Here is a 23,040-nt window from a genome sequence, read left to right on the forward strand (position 1 = left end):
ATGCCCCATTGCCTATGGAATGTGTGAACATCTCCTAGGCCATGATGGCCCATAATCAACAGGGCAATTAGATTAATTTATACAGTTTATAATTTCTATGGCTCTATCGAAATGTATGGGACCAAAATGGTATAAAAAAAGGCCAGAAGCTCATTTCAGCACTGACTCTCGGAGGTCTTTCGTGGTCTCCCTGGGTCAGTCCAGAAAGCTTTCTGTGCATGGGGAATCTTTGTTTTATATATATAATCACTGACTGTCTTTTTTTCTTTTGAAGTAAGTATTCTGTTTTGTATTGCTTGCATGTCTTTAGCTAATAAACCATTTTATTGTTTAAATAACCTTGTGTTGCATTCCAGCTAACTTTCCTTTAACATTCTACCCGCCTTGGTAAGGGGCACACACCAGACCATTATGAATCTAGAGGTGCAGGTAACACTATACAGGGTTAGTTTAGACTGACAAGTGCTACAGGTGCATTCTTACAACACCTGCAACTACGGGGTGCCCAGGCAAGCCAAGGGAAGGCAGTTCAAACTGCCTCCCCTCCCCCTCCAAGGGCCGGCTTGCCTGGGCACCTCACAGCCACAGGGCACCTAGGCAAGCCAAGGGAAGGCATGGGGTGTGGCCTAATATGCTAATGAGTTTCTGCTGTTGGGTGTGGCTTAATATGCTAATGAGTTCCTTCTGGGCTTTTTCTACCAAAAAAGCCCTGGTTATGGGCAATGCTCCCTCTAAGCTGTGGAGCCCGGTGAGCAAACATTTGTGCGCTACCAGCATTAAAGTTCTGAGCAGGCAGGTGATTTGGCCGCTGAATCGATTAGTTAGCTCTGGAGCCCTCCGTCCTGAGCGAAGACAAAAACGTGTGAGCCGGAGGCTAAGAAACTGTGAGCCAGCTCACACTCACTCAGCTTAGCGGGAACACCGCTCGAGTCCTCTTGTTGCTGTCCACTTGCTAACCGTGTTTCCTTTTCCCGGCTCTTTGCCCCCAGGGACGTACCAGGGTCAGTGGCTTGGCGGGATGCGCCAGGGATACGGAGTCCGGCAGAGCGTACCGTATGGCATGGCTGCCGTCATCCGGTCACCCCTAAGGACCTCCATCAACTCCCTGCGCAGCGAGCACACCAATGGCACGGCCCTGCACCCCGACTCCTCCCCCGCCGTGGCCGGGAGCCCCGCCGTCTCCCGCGGCGGGTTCGTCCTGATGGCCCACAGCGACGCGGAGATCCTCAAGAGCAAGAAGAAGGGCCTCTTCCGCAGGTCCCTGCTGAGCGGACTCAAGCTGCGCAAGTCGGAGTCAAAGAGCTCCCTGGCCAGCCAGCGCAGCAAGCAGAGCTCCTTCCGCAGCGAGGCCGGCCTGAGCACCGTCAGCTCCACGGCCAGCGACATCAACTCCACCATCAGCCTGGGCGAAGGGGAGGCCGAGCTGTCCGTCATCGAGGACGACATCGACGCCACCACCACCGAGGTCTACATCGGGGAGTGGAAGAACGACAAGAGGTCAGGCTTCGGGGTCAGCCAGCGCTCGGACGGGCTGAAGTACGAGGGGGAGTGGGCCGGCAACAAGCGGCACGGCTACGGCTGCATGACCTTCCCGGACGGCACCAAGGAGGAGGGGAAATACAAACAGAACGTGCTGGTCAGCGGGAAGCGGAAGAACCTCATCCCGCTGCGGGCCAGCAAGATCCGCGAGAAGGTCGACCGCGCCGTCGAGGCCGCCGAGCACGCCGCCACCATCGCCAAGCAGAAGGCGGAGATCGCGGCTTCCAGGTAAGGCCACTGCGCCCGCTTGCCACGAGGCGTTCCCAAATCGGAGGAGGAGGAGGAGGAGGAGGAGGAGGAGGAGGAGGAGGAGGAGGAGGCGGTCGTTGGTTTGTGGTCCTCTTCGTCGGGGGGGATCGCGGCTTCCAGGTAAGGCCACTGCGCCCGCTTGCCACGAGGCGTTCCCAAATCGGAGGAGGAGGAGGAGGAGGAGGAGGCAGTCATTGGTTTGTGGTCCTTTTCGTCAGGGGTGAGGGTGAGGGTGAGGGGCAGTGCTCCCTCTAAGCTGTGGAGTCTGGTGAGCAGAAATTCTACTGTGTGAGCTGCTGGCATTAAAGTTGTGAGCGAGTGATTTGACTATTGCATAAATTAGTTTGCTCTGGAGCCATCCTTCCTGAGCGAAGACAAAAAAAGTGTGTGAGCCGGAGGCTAAAAAACTGTGAGCTAACTCACACTAACTCAGGTTAGAGGGAACACTGCAATGCGCCCTCTAAGCTGTGGAGTCCTGTGAGCAGAAATTCTAGTGTGTGAGCTACTGGCATTAAAACTGTGAGCGAGCGATTTGGCTACTGCATGAATTAGTTCGCTCTGGAGCCCTCCTTCCTGAGCGAAGACAAAAAAAGTGTATCAGCCAGAGGCTAGCTCACAGTAACTCAGCTTAGAGGGAACACTGGTTACTGCATGAATTAGTTTGCTCTGGAGCCCTCTTTCCTGAGCGAAGACAAAAATGGGTGAGCCGGAGGCTAAAAAACTGTGAGCTGGCTCACAGTAACTCAGCTTAGAGGGAACACTGGTGGGGGGGTTCTGGAACCTGACGAAGTCCAGCCGCAAGGCTGGGTCAAAGCCGGAAGGGCCGTCACCTTGCCGAAGCTGGTAGGGCAGGGCCAGGATCACGTCAGGTCTTATGTGGAGATTACGGAAGAGGTCTCCAGCATGCCGATTTGGTCCATCCATTGGGCCCCCTAAAAAGGATACCAGATGGGATTATTCTGCACGGTACGATGAATTATCTCTCTGGGTTGAAGCAAGCCTGGCTGGCACTCGAACTTACTGGAAGAATTCCTGGCAGGCTTCTGCGCTCGCTCGGCTCTGTCGGTCGCAGATCCCTTTTCTAGAAAGCGCGGCGGCCCAGAGAGTGCCGAACAACATCTTTCTATATAAATCTTTTTTAAAAAAATGAAAAATAAAAATCACAGATCCCTTTTCAATGCGCCGCCTTGCATTTATTTCAGAAACGGGGAAAGCCTCCCTTGTTTTTGCAAAGAGAAAACCAGCCCTGCGAAAGAGACCACTGAGGGTACTAGGACTACCCTCGTCGCCATTACTGTGACATCACGACCTGGTGTTCAGGCTTTCCATATGGGGGGGGGGTGGCAGGGTTCACAAGGCTGCCGGGCCAGTTGTCTCAGCCCACTCCAGGGTTCTGTTCGTGCTTCTGGGCCCACGTCAGGTTGGCTTGTTGATGCTCAGAGCAGGGAGATGTTCCTTTGTGGGGATTATGGGGCCGAGAGGTAACAATTCCAAACGTTCGGGGTGAACAATGCAATGGAATGACAGCATGGGCAGAGTGAAGGTGAGACACAGTTCTCGGCCGGTCAAGATAAGGTTGTGGGAAGCGGGGAAGACAGAGGGTGCAGGGGGGATAGTTGTTCAACTCAGGGGCCTGTTTTTCTGTGGTTAATGTGCGTAAAGACAGAAAGTGTGTTCGAAGGATCGGAGTTGTGTGGTGTCCAAAATAGGTTTCAAAACATAGCGGTCTGCTTCAGTTGCGTCATTTTCCAGGCTGGATTGTGCATTGTAAGAATGTCAGGAGAGTTTTGCAGGATCAGACCCACATCCTGTTTCCCACAATGTGTGACCTGACCAGAGGCCTCCTGAATAGCCACAGACATGGGCACAGATACCCAAGCCTGCCCCTGTGGTCACCCCTCTGGCGACTGGCATCCAGAGGTAGACTGCCTCTGAACACGGAGGATTCATTTAGCCATCATAGCGAACAGCAATAGAACAATCCTCCAGGAATTTGCCTCCTCTCCTTACAATGCCTTTTAAGGAAGGAGGTGTCATTAATCTTGTAGCAGTGAGTTCCACAAGCAAACTATTGATTGTGTGCTTCCCTGGAGTCTGTCATGAATCGACCCATTGTTTACATCGAGCGCCTGCAAGGGCTAGTTCTTTGAGAAGGGGAGGAAAAAGTTCTCTCCATTTGCCCTGCACCCTGCCTAATTTTATAAATCTCTGTCATGATCTCCCTACTCCCTAGTAGTTTTTGAACTGGCTGGCATTACATCCTGAGGCGAAAAGACTTCTTGCCAACCAAGACTTCCCTTAGCTGTTGTAGATTCCCCGGGTTGTATGGCCGTGGTCTTGGCACTGTAGGACCTGACGTTTCACCAGTAGCCGTGACTGGCATCCTCAGAGGTATCACACAGAAAGATGGAATCCTCTCTGTGTCAAGGTGAGAAGAAAAATGGTAGGCAAGTGATTTATATCTACTCAGGAAGGTGGGGTAGGGCTGAGTCATTATCTTGTAGGAGTTCCCCAGGCTGTGAACATGCTAATGGAGGAGCTTTCCTGAGGAGGTTCTTTTGTATATGGATTGTTTCCTGAGGAGGTTTCCTGTTTCCTGAGGAGGTTCTTTTGCATGTGGATTGGCTGCTGAAATTCTAATCTGGCCTGAGCGATCCAGTTCTCCCTTCACTCAAAGCCAGACTATGAATTCCAAACAGCTTGAATTCTGAACCATAAACTGCAGAACCTCCCTGTCGATGCGTGGACTTTGAAAGGGATAGCATCAGGCCTGGGATTTGGCACCAAGGCTCCCTCTAAGCACAAGTGCTGGGTACCGAGAGTACTGAAGAGGCCATAGGCTGAAGGTCAGACTGAACCCCCCCCTCACGCTGTGGTCGACCTCAACAGGCATTGGCATGCAGAAGGTCCCAGGTTCAGACCCCAGCAGCTTCTCCAGTTAAAAGAACCAGGCAGGAGGTGATGATGATGATGATGATGATGATGATGATGATAATAATAATAATAATAATAAATAATAATAATAATAATATACTTTATTGTCATTGTACATTAGGGCTGCCAAACCACGGCGGGGGATCCGTGCGTCGTTCTCGGCTACAAGCCCAGATGCTGGCTTGCTTTCTGGGCTCAGTTCCCTGCTGCCCGAGAGTAAAGGCTTCCCGGACCCTCGAATCCCTGCACACTTTAGTAAGGCGCAGTCCGTTCCCATCAGACACGGGCTTTCCGATAAGCATCATCGACACTGAGCAATGCTGAGCACCCAAGGGAAAGGCCCAGTTTTGCTCCGGATGTTTAATTACGGAGATATTCCGGGTGTAATTAAATTTTTCACCAAAGAGGAGCATTTGTTCTGCAGCAACATAATTCATTCCTTTGCACTTTTCTTGTACTTTCTTACTTTCGTACTTTTGTTCTTTCATTCCTTCATTCCTTCATGCTTTCATACTTTCATTCTTTTGTTCTTTAATTCTTTCGTTCCTTTGCACTTTTGTTCTTTTTTAAAATTCTTCCATTCCTTCATACTTTCTTTCGTACTTTCGTACTTTTGTTCTTTAATTCTTTCATTCATTCATACTTTTGTTCTTTCATTCTCCCATTCCTTCATTCATTCGCTCCTTTGCACTTTTGTACTTCCACTCTTCTTCCTTTAATTCTCTCGTTCCTTCATTCCTTTGTGCTTTCTTTCATGCTTCCATTCTTCCTTTCATTCTCTCTCTCCCTCCTTTCATTCACTCCTTTGCACTTTTGTACTTCCATTCTTCTTCCTTTAATTCACTCGTTCCTTCATTCCTTTGTGCTTTCTTTCATGCTACCATTCTTCTTTTCATTCTCTCTCTCCCTCCTTCCCAACGCTCCAAATGGCTGGCTTCCTTTCGGATGCCAAAGGCTGCCGTTCCTTGGAGCCCTAAAGTCTCCAGGAAAGCAAGATCCGCTTTGGGGAGGAGGGGAAGGAGGAGGAGGTGTGTAGGTGAAGCGCGTGACCCATTTCCCAGACTCTCTCGTTTCGTTTCCCTGCGTGCATGACACATCTGGCTGTCTCGGGGGCCCGTTGGTACAACTGGGATCCATTCCAGAGATGTGACCACCAGGGCTTCTTGGATTTCCCCTGCTGCTTCACAGACTGCTCTGGAGCATCCCCTGATTTTGGCATGTCGTTTTTGGCAAGGTTCGGTGAACTGCAGTCAGGATGCCTGGTCTTCAGCCGTGCTCGCATCACGGCTCCTCGTGGGCCTTTTCTGTAGGCCCCTCTTCTGTCCGCACAACTCTTCGGAGTCACACAAACTCTGCCGATCCTCTGCGTCTTCACAAGCGGCAGCATTCTTCTATTTCACTGTGAAACAGGCCTCCCTCCAACTGTATGTCACCCAGGGGTCAATTCCTGCAGGAGCGCACAGGAGTGGAGCTCCGGCAGTAAAGAGCCCAGGGGGCGGGCACATGCAACAAGCCCCACCCCCTGCTCACAGCAGCCCTCAGTCAGAGCAAGAAGCAGCCAGGAAAGCTGCAGAGCCCCCCCCCCAGTCCAAAACAGTCCAGTGGCACCTTTAAGACCAAGTTTTATTCAGGGACAAGCTCTCCCTCTTCTGCCAGGACAGAACGTCCCCCCCCCCAATAGCTAGCAATCCAAAACAGTCCAGTGGAGCCTGAGTGGTGGGTGTTGCCTTCCGACACACTTCCGGTGATGTCAGGGGGTGTGGCGTATGCAAATAAGTTATGCAAATAAGTTATGCTAATGAGCCCCTGCACCTCTTTTTCTACGAAACGACCCCTGGTGTCACCTATTCAGGGACTCTGAATCACCTCCAGGCGATCAGGAACCCTTTGTCTTGCAACTGAAAGAGAGCCTGTTCAGCGGTCTCCTTCCAGTGCTGCACAGGTCGCCAACCCCTCCAGGTGGTACCTGGAGATCTCCCACTGTTACAGTTGACCTCCAGATGACCAAGATCAGTTCCCGGGGAGGAAACGGCTGCTTTGGAGGCTGGATTCTAGGGCGCTGTACCCTGCGGGGGTCCCTCCTCTCCCCAACCCCACCCTCCCCGGGCTCCATCCCTGAAATCTCCAGGCGCTTTGCAGGCGCTTTGCAGTCCAGAATTGGCAGCCTGAGTGCCGCAAGTAGGGCAGGCCGGCCGGACAGTGGAACTTATTGAAGGATAGTAACTTTTTGCACCTCCGAGACGGATGATTGCTTATTCTGAGATTCCGTAAGGGCAGCGAGAGCCTGAGAGTTTGCCAGCAGCTCCTGCGCAGACGGCCTTGGCAATGGGGGCAGGAACAGCGGTTTGCCACTAGCCAGAAAACTGGGAACGAGGATCTGGCTGTGAATACCGCTGCTACGTCCCTATATATACCCCAAAGGGCACTACGGTCTGGGGAACAACATCGATTAACGATTCCAGGCCCCAGAGAGGCCCGGCTTGCTGCAGCCAGGGCCAGGGCGTTTTCAGTGGCGGCTCCTACCTGGTAGAATGAGCTCCCGGAGGAGATCAGGGCCCTGCGGGACCTTTTACAGTTCCGCAGGGCCTGCAAGACGGAGCTTTCCCGCCAGGCTTTTGAGTTGGAGTCGCCGCCACCACCAATGATCCTCAGCAACAACGAGGACAGCCTTTCGGAAAACCACACTACTGTCCGAAGCCGAATCGCTACCGCTGAACGCCACCTTGTTTGCACTGAAGACAACTAATATTGTGCCCTTTATATTATAATATTGTTGTTGTGTTTGTTTTTACTCTGTTTTTCTGTATTGGCACATGGTGCCCTGTTTGTAAGCCGCCCTGAGCCCACGTGTGGGGAGGGCAGGGAAGAAGTGATGATGATGATGATGATGATGATGATGATGATGATGATGATGATGATGATGATGATGATGATGATGATGATGATGATGGCGGCGGCGGCTATTTTGGGGCAGGAACGCACAGGAACGGAGTTCCGGCTGGCTCCCGAGTTGGCCACGCCCAGCAGGAACTCATTAGCATAACAGGCCACACCCAATAGCAGAAACTCATCAGGATTGGCTACATTAGGGGTGTGTGGCCTAACATGCAAAGGAGTTCCTGCTACAAAAAAAGGCCCTGGGTTTTGACAACAAACAAGGTAAAGAGAATAACAAGCAAAAGGTGGGCGGGGCTGGATGACCACACTTCTGGTAACATGTGGGGTGTGGCCTAATATGCTAATGAGCTGGTCTGTCAGGGGTGTGACCTAATATGCTAATGAGCTGTGCTGTTGGGTGTGGCCTATTATGCTAATGAGTATCTGCTGTTGGGTGTGGCCTATTATGCTAATGAGTTCCTGCTGGGCTTTTTCTACAAAAAGCCATAACAACAACAACAACAACAACAACAACAATAATAATAATAATGTCCAGCACTTTCCCAGGCCGGGTGCATAGGGTTGCCAACCTCCAGGTGGCACCTGGAGATCCCCCACCGTTACAACTGGTCTCTAGAAGGCCAAGATCAGTCCCCCTGGAGAAAACGGCTGCTTTGGAGGGTGGGCTCTCCGTCATGGTACCCCACAGTGGTGCTTTCTCTCCCCAAACCCCGCCCTCCCCAGGCTCCACCCTGAAAATCTCCAGGTATTTCCCAACCCAGAGCTGCCAACCTGAATGCCATCCTCCGGGTGGGGCCCTGTGATCTCCTGGAATCAGTGTTCCCTCTAAGCTGAGTGAGTGTGAGCTAGCTCACAGTTTTTTAGCCTCCGGCTCACACATTCTTAGCTCAGGAAGGAGGGCTCCAGAGCAAACTGATTTATGCAGCAGCCAAATCGCTCGCTCACAACTTTAATGCTGGCCGCTCACAAAGTTGAATTTTTGCTCACAAGGCTCCGCAGCTTAGAGGGAGCATTGCCTGGAATGACAACTGGTTTCCAAATGACAAGAGACCAGTTCCCCTGGAGAGAACGGCTGCTTCGGAGAGTGGGCTCTATGGCGTTGTGCCCCCCCTGAAGTCCTTCCCCTCCACAAACCCTGTCCTCCTAAGCCTCTGCCCCAAATACCCAGGGATTTCCCAATCCAGAATTGGCAGCACCATCTGCAGCCACCACCTTCTGTAAATTCACCAGGCTTCTCCCTCGTAAAGCCAGTCTGAATTTGTAGCAGTCCTTTGTTTGCGTTCTTAAGAGAAACCGGGGTGGGGATGCCAGCCTCCAGGTGGGACCTGGGCAGTGTTCCCTCTAAGCGGAGTGAGTGTGAGCTAGCTCACAGTTTTTTAGCCTCCGGCTCACACATTTTTGTCTCAGCTCAGGAAGGAGGGCTCCAGAGCAAACTGATTTATGCAGCAGCCAAATCGCTCGCTCACAATGCCAGTAGCTCACAAAGTAGAATTTTTGCTCACAAAACCCCACAGCTTAGAGGGAACATTGGACCTGGGGACCCCCCTGGAATTCCAGCTCATCTCCAGACTACAGAGATCAGTTTCCCCTGCAGAAAATGGATGCTTTGGAGGGTGGACTCTATGGCCTTGTACCTCACTGAGGTCCCTGTCCTCCCCAGGCTCCACCCCCAAATCTCCAGGAGTTTCCCAACCTGGAGCTGGCAACCCTTCCCCCATCCCCCACCAGTGGTCAGTGGCAATGATCCCTCTAAGCTGTGGGGTCCTGTGAGCAAAAATTCTACTTTGTGACCAACTGGCATTAAAGTTGTGAGTGAGCAATCTGGCTGCTGCATCAATTAGTTTGCTCTGGAGCCACCCTTCCTGAGCGAGGACGAAAATGTGTGAGCCGGAGGCTAAAGAGCTGTGAGCTAGCTCACACTAACTCAGCTTAGAGGGAGCTCTGGCCAGCGAGGACGTGGCAACCGTACCAAACCCTTGAACTTGCGAGAAGGGCCCGGAGACTCCGTGGCTGGCTGGAAGGGAATGTGCTAAGGATCCGTTCAGGACAATGTAATCCAAAACAAACCCGGCCCTCCTTTTGCGCAGGGCTTTCTGGATTTATGCAAACGTTCCTGGCAGATGTTCATGAGCTACTCAATGGGAATCCAACCCTTGCCCGGAAGGGAACCGGCAGGGAGGGACCTCTCCTTGGCTGCTGAGCAGGGCCACGTGGTACCTTGCGGCAAAGTTTGTTTACGGTGGCAAAGCATTCTCCTCTCATTTTTTCCCCTGAATGGGCATGAATTAAAGGAGGGAGGGAAGGGCGGAGGGGCTGCTGGGGCACTCCAGGTTTAACGGGATTAGATTAGTTGTGTGTGTTTCAGTCATGGAGCAGATTCAAAGCGACACTCGGAGAAACCCTCTCTCGCAAAGCCTTCCGGCTCCTTGATCTGTAAATGTGAACGGACTCTGTGGGAGCGCTGCGCAGGCTTATGCGTTTGTCGGGGGCTTGTAAGGATATTTGGAACTTTACTGTCAAAGCAGGAGAGAAAAACAGAATCATTGAATCGTAGCGTTGGAAGGGGCCGCCGGGGTCATCTAGTCCAGCCCCCTGCGCAATGCAGGAAATTCACAAATACCTCCCCCGTGCGCACACCCCCAGTGACCGCTGTTCCACATCCAGAAGATGACAAAAAACCCCTCCAGGACTGCTTCCTGACCCCAAAGTGGTGATCAGCATTTCCCTGGGCGTGTAAGAAAGAGCCACAAGAACTAAGCACTGAGGCAACCTGTTGGGTATTACAAGTTGAAAACAGTATATCTGGGGTTAAATGTTTGTTTATGCTACTCACAGGAAGTCACATGTTTCTCATGTAACCAATGTTCTTTAGCTGTAGAAAGCCCGGGAATTTTCTCCCTGATCTAGTAATTTGATTGGGACTAAAGTGTCAAGGTGTATTACCATTTTATGGCTTCTCTTCCCCGTCTTTGTTTTTGGTGTTCTGAAGAAGAAGAAGAGTAGCCATAATCTCTCTCTTCTAGTTTTGTCTTTGTAGAGTAAGGATGTGGCCGATTATGCTCTGTTGTTATTTTCATCCCAGTTACCCTTCCCATGCTAGAATTTAGTAAAACCTTTATATTTTAATTACACATGGACTCTGAGTGAGAATTATTTTACTCAGGCTCTGCTGGACTATCTTATCTCTGCTAAATACCATTTTTTTCAATATCTCACTATCACCCAACACAACCCTTCCTGCCCTCCCTCTCATGATCTGCCTAAGTTCACAGAATCTTCATTGCTGTCAGATGGCCATCGAGCCTCTGCTTGAAAACCTCCAAAGGAGGAGAGCCCACCACCTCCCGAGGAAGCCTGTTCCACTGAGGAACCTCTCAAACTGTCCGGAAGTTCTTCCTCATGTTTAGCCGAAAACTCTTCTGATTTAATTTCAACCCGTTGGTTCTGGTCCGACCTTCTGGGGGAACAGAAAACAACTCTGCACCATCCTCTATAGGGCAGCCCTTCAAGTACTTGAAGATGGAAATCATATCACCTTTCAGAACATGGCTGAGGCTGGACATGACGATCCAGCACTGGTTCCCTAAGGTGGCATCTCTGGCATTGTGTGTGCGCGTGTGTTACGTGAACATAAGAAGAGCCGGGCGGGATCAGACCAGTGGTCCATCTAGTCCAGCATCCTGGCCACAAATGTGCCATCTATTCCGACCTATGGTGACCCTCAGGGGTCATTTCGTAGAAAAAGAGGTGCAGGAGCTCATTAGCAAAACTCATTAGCATAGCTTATGTGCATATGTCACACCCCCTGACATCACCGGAACTGTATCAGAAGGCAACACCCACCGCTCAGACTCCATTGGACTGTTTCGGATCGCTAGCTATTGGGGGGGGGGGGGTTTAACGTGCAGATCTGTCCTCCCAGAGGGGGGAATTGTACCTGAATAAAACTTGGTCTTAAAGGTGCCACTGGACTATTTTGGACCGGGGGGCCGGGGTGGGGCTCTGCAGCTTACCTGGCTGCTTCTTGCTCTGACTGAGGGCTGCTGGGAGCAGGGGGTGGGGCTTGTTGCATGTGCCTGCCCTCTGGGCTCTTTACTGCCGGAGCTCCGCTCCTGTGCGCTCCTGCAGGAAATGACCCCTGGCGACCCTATGTATTAATGACCTGCAAAATGTCCTACCATTAACAGCCTTCCTCAGGTCTTGCACACGGAGGGGCCCTTGTGGTTTCCTTGACTGAGTCCCTCCATCTCAGGTTGGGTCTTCCCCTTTTCCTACAGATTCAAACCCCACATGGCAAGAAGACGCCCTTCATTTCCATATGTTTATTAACAAGCAAGTTCTATTTGGTGTGAGAGCGAGTCTGGTGTCGTGGTTAGGTGCGCGGACTCTAATCTGGGAGAACCAGGTTTGATTCCCCCACTCCTCCACTTGCACCTGGCTGGATGACCTTGGGCAAGCCATAGTTCTGGCACAGCTGTTCTTGAAAAAGGGCAGTTTCTGTCAGAGCTCTCTCAGCCCCGCCTACCTCACAGGGTGTCTGTTGTGGGGAAGGGAAAGGAAAGGAGTTTGTAAGCCGCTCTGAGACACCTTTGGGTAGTGAAGGGCGGGGTATAAATCCAATCTCCTCCTCCTCCTCCTCCTTCAAGTTCAGGTGTTGCGGGACTGCAGAATGGGCTGGTGGGCAAAGAGAGAGCAGATGGGTCTGGGAAGTTGGGGGGAAGGACTGACCCACAACATGATGTTAAGGACCAGATCTATCTAGGGCATTTGTGTGCTTTTCTTCTTCCACGGGCTTCCTTTCCCGCTTTATCCTCCTAACAACCCTGCGAGGGAGGAGGGGCAAAGTGAAAGAGACCAGCTCAAGATCACTCAGTGAGCTTCGGGGCAAGATGGAGATCTGAACTCAGGTCTCAAAGATCCGTCACCACCCTGGCTTTATGGGAGATCGGGAGGGAGGGTTTCAGTGCTATGGATCATGGGAACTCCTGCCTGGCCCCCGCCTCTATTTCTGAGCCTTTCGATGACATTATCAGTCAGTTTCCAGCTTTTCTTTGCTCTCTTATGGACTAGAAACCTGTGAGCATTGCTCATCACAACTTCACAGAACCTCTTCTCTCAGCTTCCCCATGCGTCTGGCATCTTATACCGTGGAAAGGTCTACCCTTCAGGGACTGCTTTCCCTGGAGGTGTTCAAACAGAAAGGCTGGATGGCCATCTGACAGCAGTGCCGATTGTGTGAACGTAGGCAGATCATGAGAGGGAGGGCAGTGTCAGGACCCACAGCAAAACAACAAAGTACACACTTCCAAGAAGGTTTTACTTTTATTGAAAAGCCATAGATGCAGTAACATGAACACCGTTAGGAATGGCGGGTGATCTATGCGCATAATAGGTTATAGGGCATTTGTATACACACACCCCATGTATTACCCAATTAGGTGGATTCCCACGTGCGGGCATTTGGCTGAGAACTAACGGCTGCAGAAGCAGGGTAGGTGAGAAGCTTCCCACGACTTCCAGACACAGTAACTCCTCCAGTGGCCTTGAGAGATATGCGTTGCAGCGAAGAGGCAATTAAGCGCAAGGGAAGGAATGCACAGCGAAGAGAAACAGACACCATACTATTGGCAGCTTAGCGGACAAGCAGGAAGGGTTGCCTCAGGGCTTAGTTCTCGTGGCCCTTTCTTGCACGCCCAGGGAAATGCCAATTGCCACTTTGGGAGTCAGGAAGCCATTTTTTCACCAGGCCAGTTTGGCTGGAGGAGATCCTGAAGGTTTTTGGTCATCTTCTGGGCATGGAACGGGGGTCACTGGGTGTGTGGAGGAGGAGGTGTTTGTGAATTTCCTGCATTGGGCAGGGGGTTGGACTAGATGACCCTGGAGGTCCCTTCCAACTCTATGATTCTATGATTCCCTTCAGGTAGAGCCGTGACTCAGTGGCAGAGCATCTGCTTGGCATGCGGAAGGCCCCAGGTTCAATCCCCGGTTTCTCCAGTTGAGAAGAACCAGGCAGTAGGTGATGTGAAAGACCTTTCTCTGTTGAGACCCTGGAGAGCTGCCGCCAGTCTGAATCAGGTGGAAATAAGGCTGGCCTCTGAAGTCAAGACGATCAGGAGAGAAACAGAGATGTTAGGAGACCGAGCGCCAATTGCTCTGGACAGCGAAAAGCCCTGCACGCTCCCCCTGCCAGGTCTTTTGAGTAGATATAGTGAAGGAAAAAGAAAGTGAACCGCGTGGTGGAGAATGGAAGCCCCTGTTCTTTCTATCCGCCTCTGCTCCAGCGGGAGCCTTGGCTATTGTTCTTTTATGTCTTTCTTGCTGGTGGGGGGGAAAAACCAGGAAGGGGGGGGGAGAGTGGAGAGATGCCTCAGGGACATGCGCCACGCATGAGCAACTCAAATGTAAATGATGTGTTTTCCTAGGGGCTTTCCGCCTGATCATTCAGAACATGGCCCAAGTGCCTTTTAGCCACGGCGCGGAACTCTCTCCGGAGAGAGCTTTCCACAACGAGGGTACCACGGGAAGGCCCCCCCCCCCGGGCTCCCGCTCATCCGTGCACCCTCCGTGGTGGAACTGCATCCCTCTGAACGGAGGGGGCAGGAGCCAAATCGGCCTTCAGATGTTCACAGCTGCCGTTCAGGACCTAACGAAATAATCCAGGTCCACAGACTGTTTGATGTGTTGGACTTTTAAGCACTTTTTAAGTTGGGCTGCTGTTCACCGCTGTTAGCTGTGTGCTCTTGCATGTCACCCCAAGCCAGTGAAGATTGGGCAAGCGGGGAGCAACTAAGGAATGCTATTGAGAGGAGGTGCTCATCATTAATGATATCATACACTGTGTCCTGTACAATAGGTCCATGGGGGTAGCCAGGGGTCATTTTGCAGAAAAAGAGGTGCAGGAGCTCATTAGCATAACTCATTTGCATGTGCCACACCCCCTGACATCACCGGAAGTGTGTCAGAAGGCAACACCCACCGCTCAGGCTCCACTGGACTGTTTTGGATTGCTAGCTATTGGGGGGGTGGGAATGTGCAGATCTGTCCTCGCAGAGGAGGGAGAGCTTGTACCTGAATAAAACTTGGACTTAAAGGTGCCACTGGACTGTTTTGGACCAGGGGTGCAGAGGGGCTCTGCAACTTACCTGGCTGCTTCTTGCCCTGACTGAGGGCTGCTGGGAGCAGGGGGCGGGGCTTGTTGCATGTGCCCGCCCCCTGGGCTCTTTACTGCCGGAGCTCCACTCCTGTGCGCTCCTGCAGGAAATGACCCCTGTGGGTAGCCATTTTGGTTGAAGCAACAGCGCAAAGTTCGAGTCCTGTAGCACCTTTAAGACAAACAAAGTTTAATTCTGGGTAGAAGCTTTCATGTGCATGCACACAAAAGTGTGTCCCCAGAATTAAACTTTGTTGGTCTTAAAGGTGCCACTGGACTCAAATGTCACTCTGTATCCTGTACGTGCGACTATATCCCACCCCACACTTACAGTGGCAGTGGCTGGAGAGCCAGCATGGTATAGTGGTTAAAGCAGAGGTGTCGGACTCATTTGTTACAAGGGCTGGATCTGACATAAAAGTTACTTTGTCGGGCCAGGCCACATTTGCCATAAAATGGAATGCTGGATACCGGAGATATAGACTTTATAAATGACACAGGCAAACACAATTAATGATATTATTTTTTTTACCCAAAATACAGACAAAAGCAATTGAGTTACTGGGGAATCCACAAAAGCCCTAGTAAATATATTTAATCATATGCAAGCCTAGTTTTTTTCCCAAGGGATACTATACCTCGTGGGCACTCCATGAAATTGCTGAGCGGTCGGGTTAGAATGGATAAAAGGAAGTACTTCTTCACCCAAAGAGTGATTAACACTTGGAATTCACTGCCACAGGAAGTGGTGGCGGCTACAAGCATGGACAGCTTCAAAAGGGAATTAGATAAGCATATGGAGCAGAGGTCCATCAGTGGCTATTAGCCACAAGATATAGATAGGGACTCTGGGGCAAGTGATGCTCTGTCATCTTGGTGCTTGGGGGGGGTCAACAGTGGGAGGGCTCCTAATGTCCTGGCCCCACTGGTGGACCTCCTGATGGCACCTGGTATTTCTGGCCACTGTGTGATACAGAGTGTTGGACTGGATGGGCCTTTCGCCTGATCCAACATTGGCATCTCTTATGTTCTTATGTTCTTACCTGCCCACTAGCCATTTCCATTCATTTCTTGACAGCTTTGACCACACACACCTCACTGTGTGTGCACACACACCTCCACCACCACCCCAACAGTCAGACCTTCGGGGGGAAAACAATTGTGATATGATAACGAAGTCATGTTTAGGGGGAAATGTATCTTCTTTAATTAACCATTAAAGTTGTTTCCTTTGAAATAAATTGGTCTCAAGTCTTTCTGATGTACAGCGCTCAATAGACCGTTTCACTCAAGGTTTCATTAGATGAGTCCTTACACCTTTCATATTTTTTCTGCAACCTTTTTTCTGCTCCTCCCCCCAAGCAGCCTCCTGCCTTCGCTCTCTTTCACCAGTTGCTCACCTGCCGGATAAGAACCCTGGACGGGCCGGTTCTGGCCCCTGGGCTGCATGTTTGACACTCCTGTGTTAAAGTGTTGGACTGTGAACTGGGAAACCCAGGTTCGAATCCCTCCTCTGCCTTGGAAGCTAGCTGAGTGACCTTGGGCTTGCACACTCTTGGCTTAACCTACCTCACAGGGTTGTTGTGGGGATAAAATGGAGGAGGGAAGAATAGTGTAAGCTGCTGTGGCTCCCCATTGTAGAGAAAGGCAGGATATTAATCAAGTAAATAAATCTAAATGAACTGTGACGTATGGCAGAATGTGCGAGGGTAGCTGTGAATTTCCTGCATTGTGTGTGGGGTTAGGCTAGATGACCCTTGGGAACCCTTTCCAGCTCTGTGTTTCTATATTTCTATGTTTCTTTCCTAGTATAAAAGATATAGAGCTCTGACTGCTGGGAAATCCAGGGTGTATCTCTGATCAGGGACAGTGACCCAGGTCTAGCCACGCGGTTCCAAAGACTTAAGGACACTTAACTTTTCTTCAGAGGGGGTAGCAATTTCCACCAATTCCACCACACCGCTGGAAACCCACATCCCCCCACCCCTGTTCCTCATAACCTGCTGACAGGAACAACATTTCAGGTGCCTTAAGGGGCTACAGTGGCTCAAGTGGTTAGGATGCTGAACTGCAGGCTGTGGAAGGTCGGTAGTTCAGCCGTTCGAGACCCGAGTGTGCCGCATGATGGAGTGAGCTCCTGTCTCTAGTTCCAGCTCCTGCCAACCTAGCAGTTCGAAAGCAAGAAATTGCAAGTAGATAAATAGGTACCACTTCGGTGGGAAGGTAACAGCGTTCTGTGCGCCTTGGTGTTTAGTCATACTGGCCACATGATAAATAGGTACCACTTCGGTGGGAAGGTAACAGCGTTCTGTGCGCCTTGGTGTTTAGTCATGCTGGCCACATGACCATGGAAACGTCTTCGGACAGCGCTGGCTCTTCGGCTTTGAAACGGAGATGAGCAGTGCAACCCTAGAGTCGGATTCGACTGGCTTTCGAGCAAGGGAACCTTTACCTTTACTAAGGGGCTGCACTGGGAGATGGGAATCATTGGAAATCCCCAGCCCCCCTGAAGACGACGAGAGCGCTGGGCGGCTGGATCCAGGCTGCTGCTGAGGGACCCGTGACATGCACCCTGGCTCTGCTCTGAGCTCACGTTTCATTGCCAGGATGCAATATGGGCATGTCACAGATCACAAACAGGAGAAAGCCCTTGAGCATGTGCAGAATCCATCCCATCACACCCTCCCCACACACCTGAACTCACATGAAGCTGCCTCATACGGGAAACGGCTGTCAGTCCATCGGGCACAGCATTGCCTGCTCAGACTGGCAGCGGCTCTCCCGGGCCTTTTCCTTCCTACCTGGATAGGTTCACCAGCTGTGGGTTGGGAAATTCCTGGAGATTTGGGGGCGGAGCCCGGGGAGGACAGGGTGTGGGGGCGGGAGTAGCCTCAGTGGAGGTGTGCTGCACTGCCCTAGCATCCGACCTCCACAGCAGCCATTTCCCCCAGGGGATCTGGTCTGTGTTGTCTTTAGAGCAGCCGCAGTTCCCGGAGATCCCCAGGCCCCACCTGGAGGCTGGCAACCCTATGATAACCTGGACCTTTTAATTGGCGACGCCGGGGATTGAACCTGGGACCATCTGCATACAAAGCGGAGGCTCTTCCGCTGAGCCACAACCTCCCTTCCCCTCGATTTCAGGTGAAGGGCATACTCCTGTGTCATCCTTGCTAATTTTAGAGATGTCACTATTCCAGAGAGTGGAGGCGCACTGCATGTGTGTGTGTGTGTGGGGGGGGAGAGTGCAATCACTGGGGGGGCGCGAAGGGCCAGTCTCCTGGCTTTGCTTTGGCCTGGCCGGGAACCGTTTGGGGTCCAGCAGGAGGAAGGGGCGTCCTCGGGGCTCCTCTAAGGTGAACTAGGCCAGGGCTGAACCGGATTCCGGAGAGTCCACCCGAGCGTGAAAGTTCATCTTGGAGGAGAAGCGGCAGCCAGCCGTGTCCCGCCCTGACCTATTTTAAATAGCATTGCCAGAGTGCCGATTAGCGCAGGCAGCGCTGCCGCGAGGGGAGAGGGCGCCCATTCATAATTCATGCGCCTCCTTGGTTTGTGAATGAGAACCGGGAGGCGCAAGGGTGCCCTGGGATGGCGGCAGCCTCTGGGGCATGCGCCCGACATCGAGAGCCGGGCGAGCAGGGCTCTTTCGGAGCCAGAACTGTGAACTGATGGCAAAATATCACAGGGCCACTGAGGATGCGTAGAGTGCCTTTGGCCAGTTTTTTCAGGTCGGCGAGGGTGGTTTAAAAGGCTGGCTGGTGTTCCAGCATCCCTAAAGATGCCAGCCTCCAGGTGGGAACTGGGGACCCCCTGGAGTTACAGCTCATCTCCAGACTACAGAGAGCAGCTCCCCTGGAGAAAATGCATGCTTGGGAGGGTGGATTCTGTGGCAGTGCACCCCACTCAGGGCCGGCCCCAGGTTTTTTTGCACACCAGGTGAGGATACCTTCTGGTACCTCCCCTCCCGTGTGCCCCCCCAATTTTCAAACATAAATGCATTTTAGGAAGAATGAACAACACAAAATCTGAAAGGTTGTGAGGTCGGTGGGACTGAGAGAGCTCTTTCGAGGACGGCCCTTGAGAGAACAGCTCTGAGAGAACTTGTGACTGAGCCAAGGCCATGCCAGCAGCTGCATGTGGAGGAGGAGTGGGGGAATCCAACCCGGGTCACCCAGATTAGAGTCTGCACTCCTAACCACTCATTCCTGGGGGTGGGGAGGCCAGTGGCTCCTGCTCCTCCAAGAGGAGGACGGCTGCGCTTCTGAGTGCACTGAAAGACCTGGTGGCACGCGGCAGTCACCCACCCGGTCAAGAAAGTTGCAGGGCTTTGCGGGGGGCTTTTGGTGGGGGGGCCAGGTGCCAGTGTGGCGCCCCTAAGGGTCGGCGCACTCTAGGTGAGCGCCTAGTTCACCTAGTGAGCGAGCCGGCCCTGACCCCACTGATATAGATATGGCAACCTTAGCCTCCCCATCCCCTGCTGGTGGGCGGGGAGGACCTGGCAGCCCGAAATTATTCCTGAAGCTGGCTCAGATGTGTCCATTCTCCTCCGCAGAAATGCTGCAAGGCATGTGACGTCGGAGGAAGTGGAGCAACCACGTTTAAATGCTGTTAGCCACGCACAAGAACTCCTGGGCGCTCATTGAAATTGCTGAGCGGTCGGGTTAGGTCAGATAAAAGGAAGTCCGTCTTCACCCAAAGAGGGATCAACACATGGAATTCACTGCCACAGGAGGTTGGTGGCCGCTACAAGCATGGACGGCTTCAAGAGGGAACGGGATAAACATCTGGAGCAGAGGTCCCTCAGTGGCTATAGCCACAAGGTATAGATAGGGACTCTCAGGCTGGGGCAAGGGATGCTCTGTATTCTTGGTGCTGGGGGGGGGCAACAGTGGGAGGGCTTCTAGTGTCCTCCTAGCCCCACTGCTGGACCTCCTGATGGCACTGGTATTTTTGGCCACTGTGTGACGTGTTGGACTGGGGGAGCCATTGGCCTGATCCAACATTGGCTTCTCCTATGTTCTTATGCCCCAAGTGCACACAAAGCCATGCCACCATTGCCAGGAACCTGCCAACGCTGAGATCTATCACCCTACCTGGGAGTGGCTCACACTGGCACTAAGGAGCGTTTGAATGCAACTTGACTTCTACACGCACCCTGCTGGGTTCCAGGGATCCGGCTGTGCGCACTGGCGAGCAGTAAGCTGTCTCCTACGGTTCAGACGTTTTTAAAGAAGCAAAAGGAAACGCGCAGCGCCAGGTGCAGCTGGTGGCCAAAAAGAGAAAGGGTGCCCATTCATAATTCACGTGGTTTGTGAATGGGCACAAGGAGAGCTCTGCCCCATTCTCGCGTATCCTGAACATTCTCAAGTCTCCCCTCCTCTATACTCTCCTGTCCCCAGCAATGCTCCCTTGAGAGCCAGTTTGGTGTGGTGGTTAAGTGTGCGGACTCTAATCTGGGAGAACCGGGTTTGATTCCCCACTTTTCCTCCACATGAAGCCTGCTGGGTATGACCTTGGGCCAGTCATGGTTCTCTCAGAATTCTCTCATTCCCACCTACATCACAAGGTGCCTGTTGTTTGGTGTAGAGCCAGTTTGGTGTCGTGGTTAAGTGCGCGGCCTCTAATCTGGGAGAACCGGGTTTGATTCCCCACTCCTCCACTTGCACCTGGCTGGATGACCTTGGGCAAGCCGTAGTTCTGATAAGAGGTGTTCTTGAAAAAGAGCAGTTTCTGTCAGAGCTCTCTCAGCCCCATCCGCCTCACAGGGTGTCTGTTGTGGGGAGGGGGAGGGAAAGGAGTTTGTAAGCCGCTCTTCTTCCTTCAGGTAATGGAGGGCGGGGTATGAATCCAATCTCTTCTCCTCTTCTTCTTCCCTCTAAAGCTGTCGAGTCCTTGTGGGCAAAAATTCTAGTTTGTGAGCGACTGGCATTAAAGTTGCGAGAGAGCGATTTGGCTGCGGCATAAATGAGTTTGCTCTGGAGCCCTCCTTCCTGAGCTAAGACAAAATTGTGTGAGCCAGAGGCTAAAAAACTGTGAACTGGCTCACACTGGCTCAGCTTAGAGGGAACACTGGTCCCCCAGTAGAGGAGGGACATCAATTGCCCCTCGCTTGCCATGTTCAGCATGAGAGCAAATGCTCGGTTCCATTACCTGGTCCTGGCATCCTTCCGCAGAGGGCAGGAAGGGTTGCATCAGTGCTTAGTTCTTGTGGCCCTTCCTTACACACCCAGGGAAATGCTGATCGCCACTTTGAGGTCAGGAAGCAATTTTCCCCCTAGGCCAGTTTGGCTGGAGATCCTGGAGGGGTTTTTTTTTTGTCATCTCCTGAGCGTAGAACAGCAGTTACTGGGTGTGTGTGTGTGAGGGGAGGTGTTTGTGAATTTCCTGCATTGTGCAGGGGGCTGGACTAGATGACCCCGGAGGCCCCTTCCAACCAGTGTTCCCTCTAAGCTGAGTTAATGTGAGTTAGCTCACAGTTTCTTAGCCTCCGGCTTACAGATTTCTGTCTTAGCTCAGGAAGGATGGCCTCCAGAGCAAACTCGTTTATGCAGGAGCCAAATTGCTCGCTCTGACAACTTTAATGCCAGCAGCTCACAAAGTGGAATTGTTGTTCATAAGACTCCGCAGCTTAGAGGGAACATTGCTTCCAACTCTATGATTCTTTGATTCTATGATCTTCTCTGTTTTCTGGCAAGCACTGGAGTGTCCACCTCCATCTCTCCATTGGTTACTGGAGGCAGAGCCTTTGGGGGGAGGGAGAATCTACTGTAGTCCTGCCTTTGAGGACTGCATGGAGAGGTGCTCGGTCTCCCCTCCCCGCCCTTTGCCTAGCCAAGGGGGTGTGTGTGTCCTTCCGTTGCAATGGCTCCAAATGTGTGTGTGGGGAGAGAGTCTGAGCAATGGCGAATCTGCTCGTGGGAGGCCTCCTCTCTCCTCCCTCTCCTTGGCGCTCAAGGGTCAGACGAAAGCCGCAGTCAGATGCGATTAAGATCAACGGCTGGTCCTTCCTCCTCCAGTAAAGCCACATCGCTGGCAGGCGGGAAGGCTTGGGCTTCTCCTCTGACTCATTCATGGCCTGCTCCCGGTGGGGTGGGGTGGGGGGCTTCCAAGGCTCGGTGAATGGCACAGAGCAAAGCCGGCGTCGCTTCCCAGAGTCCGTCAAAGCAGAAGGGGCCCTGGGGTGGGAAAGCCACCTCCGCCCAGTCTGGAACAGTGTTCCCTCTAAGCGGAGTGAGTGTGAGCTAGCTCACAGTTTTTTTAGCCTCCAGAGCTCACACATTTTTATCTTAGCTCAGGAAGGGTGGCTGCAGAGCTAACTGATCGATGCAGTAGGCAAATCGCTCGCTCACAGCTTTGATGCCAGTGCTCACAAAGTAGAATTTTTGCTCAAAAGACTCCACAGCTCAGAGGGAACATTGGTAACGACTCCCTTGTCATTTCCACCCATTCGATCTAGTCTTGCAATCCGGAGCAAGGGACAAGAGATCTGCTCCATCTTCTACAGGACAGCCCTTCAGATACCTGAAGACTGCAATCATGACCCCTCTAAGCCTTCTCTCTCCCAGGCTAAACAGACCCAACTCTCTCAGCCTTTCCTCGTAAGCAGGGGTCATTTCGTAGGAAAAGAGATGCAGGAGCTCATTAGCATAACTCATTAGCATAACCTATTTGCATAGGCCACACCCCCTGACACCACCGGAAGTGTGTCAGAAGGCAACACCCACCGCTCAGGCTCCACTGGGCTATTTTGGATTGCTAGCTATTGGGGGGGGGGACATGCAGATCTGTCCTTGCAGAGGGAGAGCTTTTACCTGGATAAACCTTGGTCTTAAAGGTGCCACTGGACTGTTTTGGACCGGGGGGCGGGCTCTACAGCTTACCGGGCTGCTTGTTGCTCTGACTGAGGGCTGCTGGGAGCAGGGGGAGGGGCTTATTGCATGTGCCCGCCCCCTGGGCTCTTTACTGCCGGAGCTCCGCTCCTGTGTGCTCTTGCAGGAAATGACCCCTGCTCGTAAGACTTGGATTCCAACCGTCTCACCATCCTGGTTGCCCTCTTCTGGACACGCTCCAGCTCGTCAACATCCTTCCTAAAATGTGGTGCCTAAAACTGGACACAGGACTCCAGGTGAGGCCTGACCATAGCAGAATAGAGCGGAACGACCACCTCCCGTGATCTGGACATGGAGCAGGGGTCACTGTGGTGGTGGGGACAAGTACTCCTGTCATTCTCAAAGCTGCAGTCCATGAATGCTGCCGTCCATGAAAGCTCTGTC

The 23,040-nt window shown here is 52.3% G+C and overlaps 1 protein-coding gene across 1 annotated transcript in view; it reads left to right on the top strand.

Annotated features, from left to right (window-relative positions):
• JPH3 (junctophilin 3) overlaps positions 1-23,040 on the top strand; it is a 117,878-nt gene that overhangs the window by 37,176 nt on the left and 57,662 nt on the right. Inside the window, exon 2 of the mRNA XM_015415481.1 lies at positions 990-1,767. Within this exon, the coding sequence (XP_015270967.1) occupies positions 990-1,767 (778 nt within the window). The remainder of the gene's footprint in view (positions 1-989; positions 1,768-23,040) is intronic.

This window comes from Gekko japonicus, unplaced genomic scaffold, assembly GCF_001447785.1.
Source record: "Gekko japonicus isolate JY-2015 unplaced genomic scaffold, Gekko_japonicus_V1.1 scaffold1502, whole genome shotgun sequence".
NCBI classification, from domain to species: Eukaryota; Metazoa; Chordata; class Lepidosauria; order Squamata; family Gekkonidae; genus Gekko; species Gekko japonicus.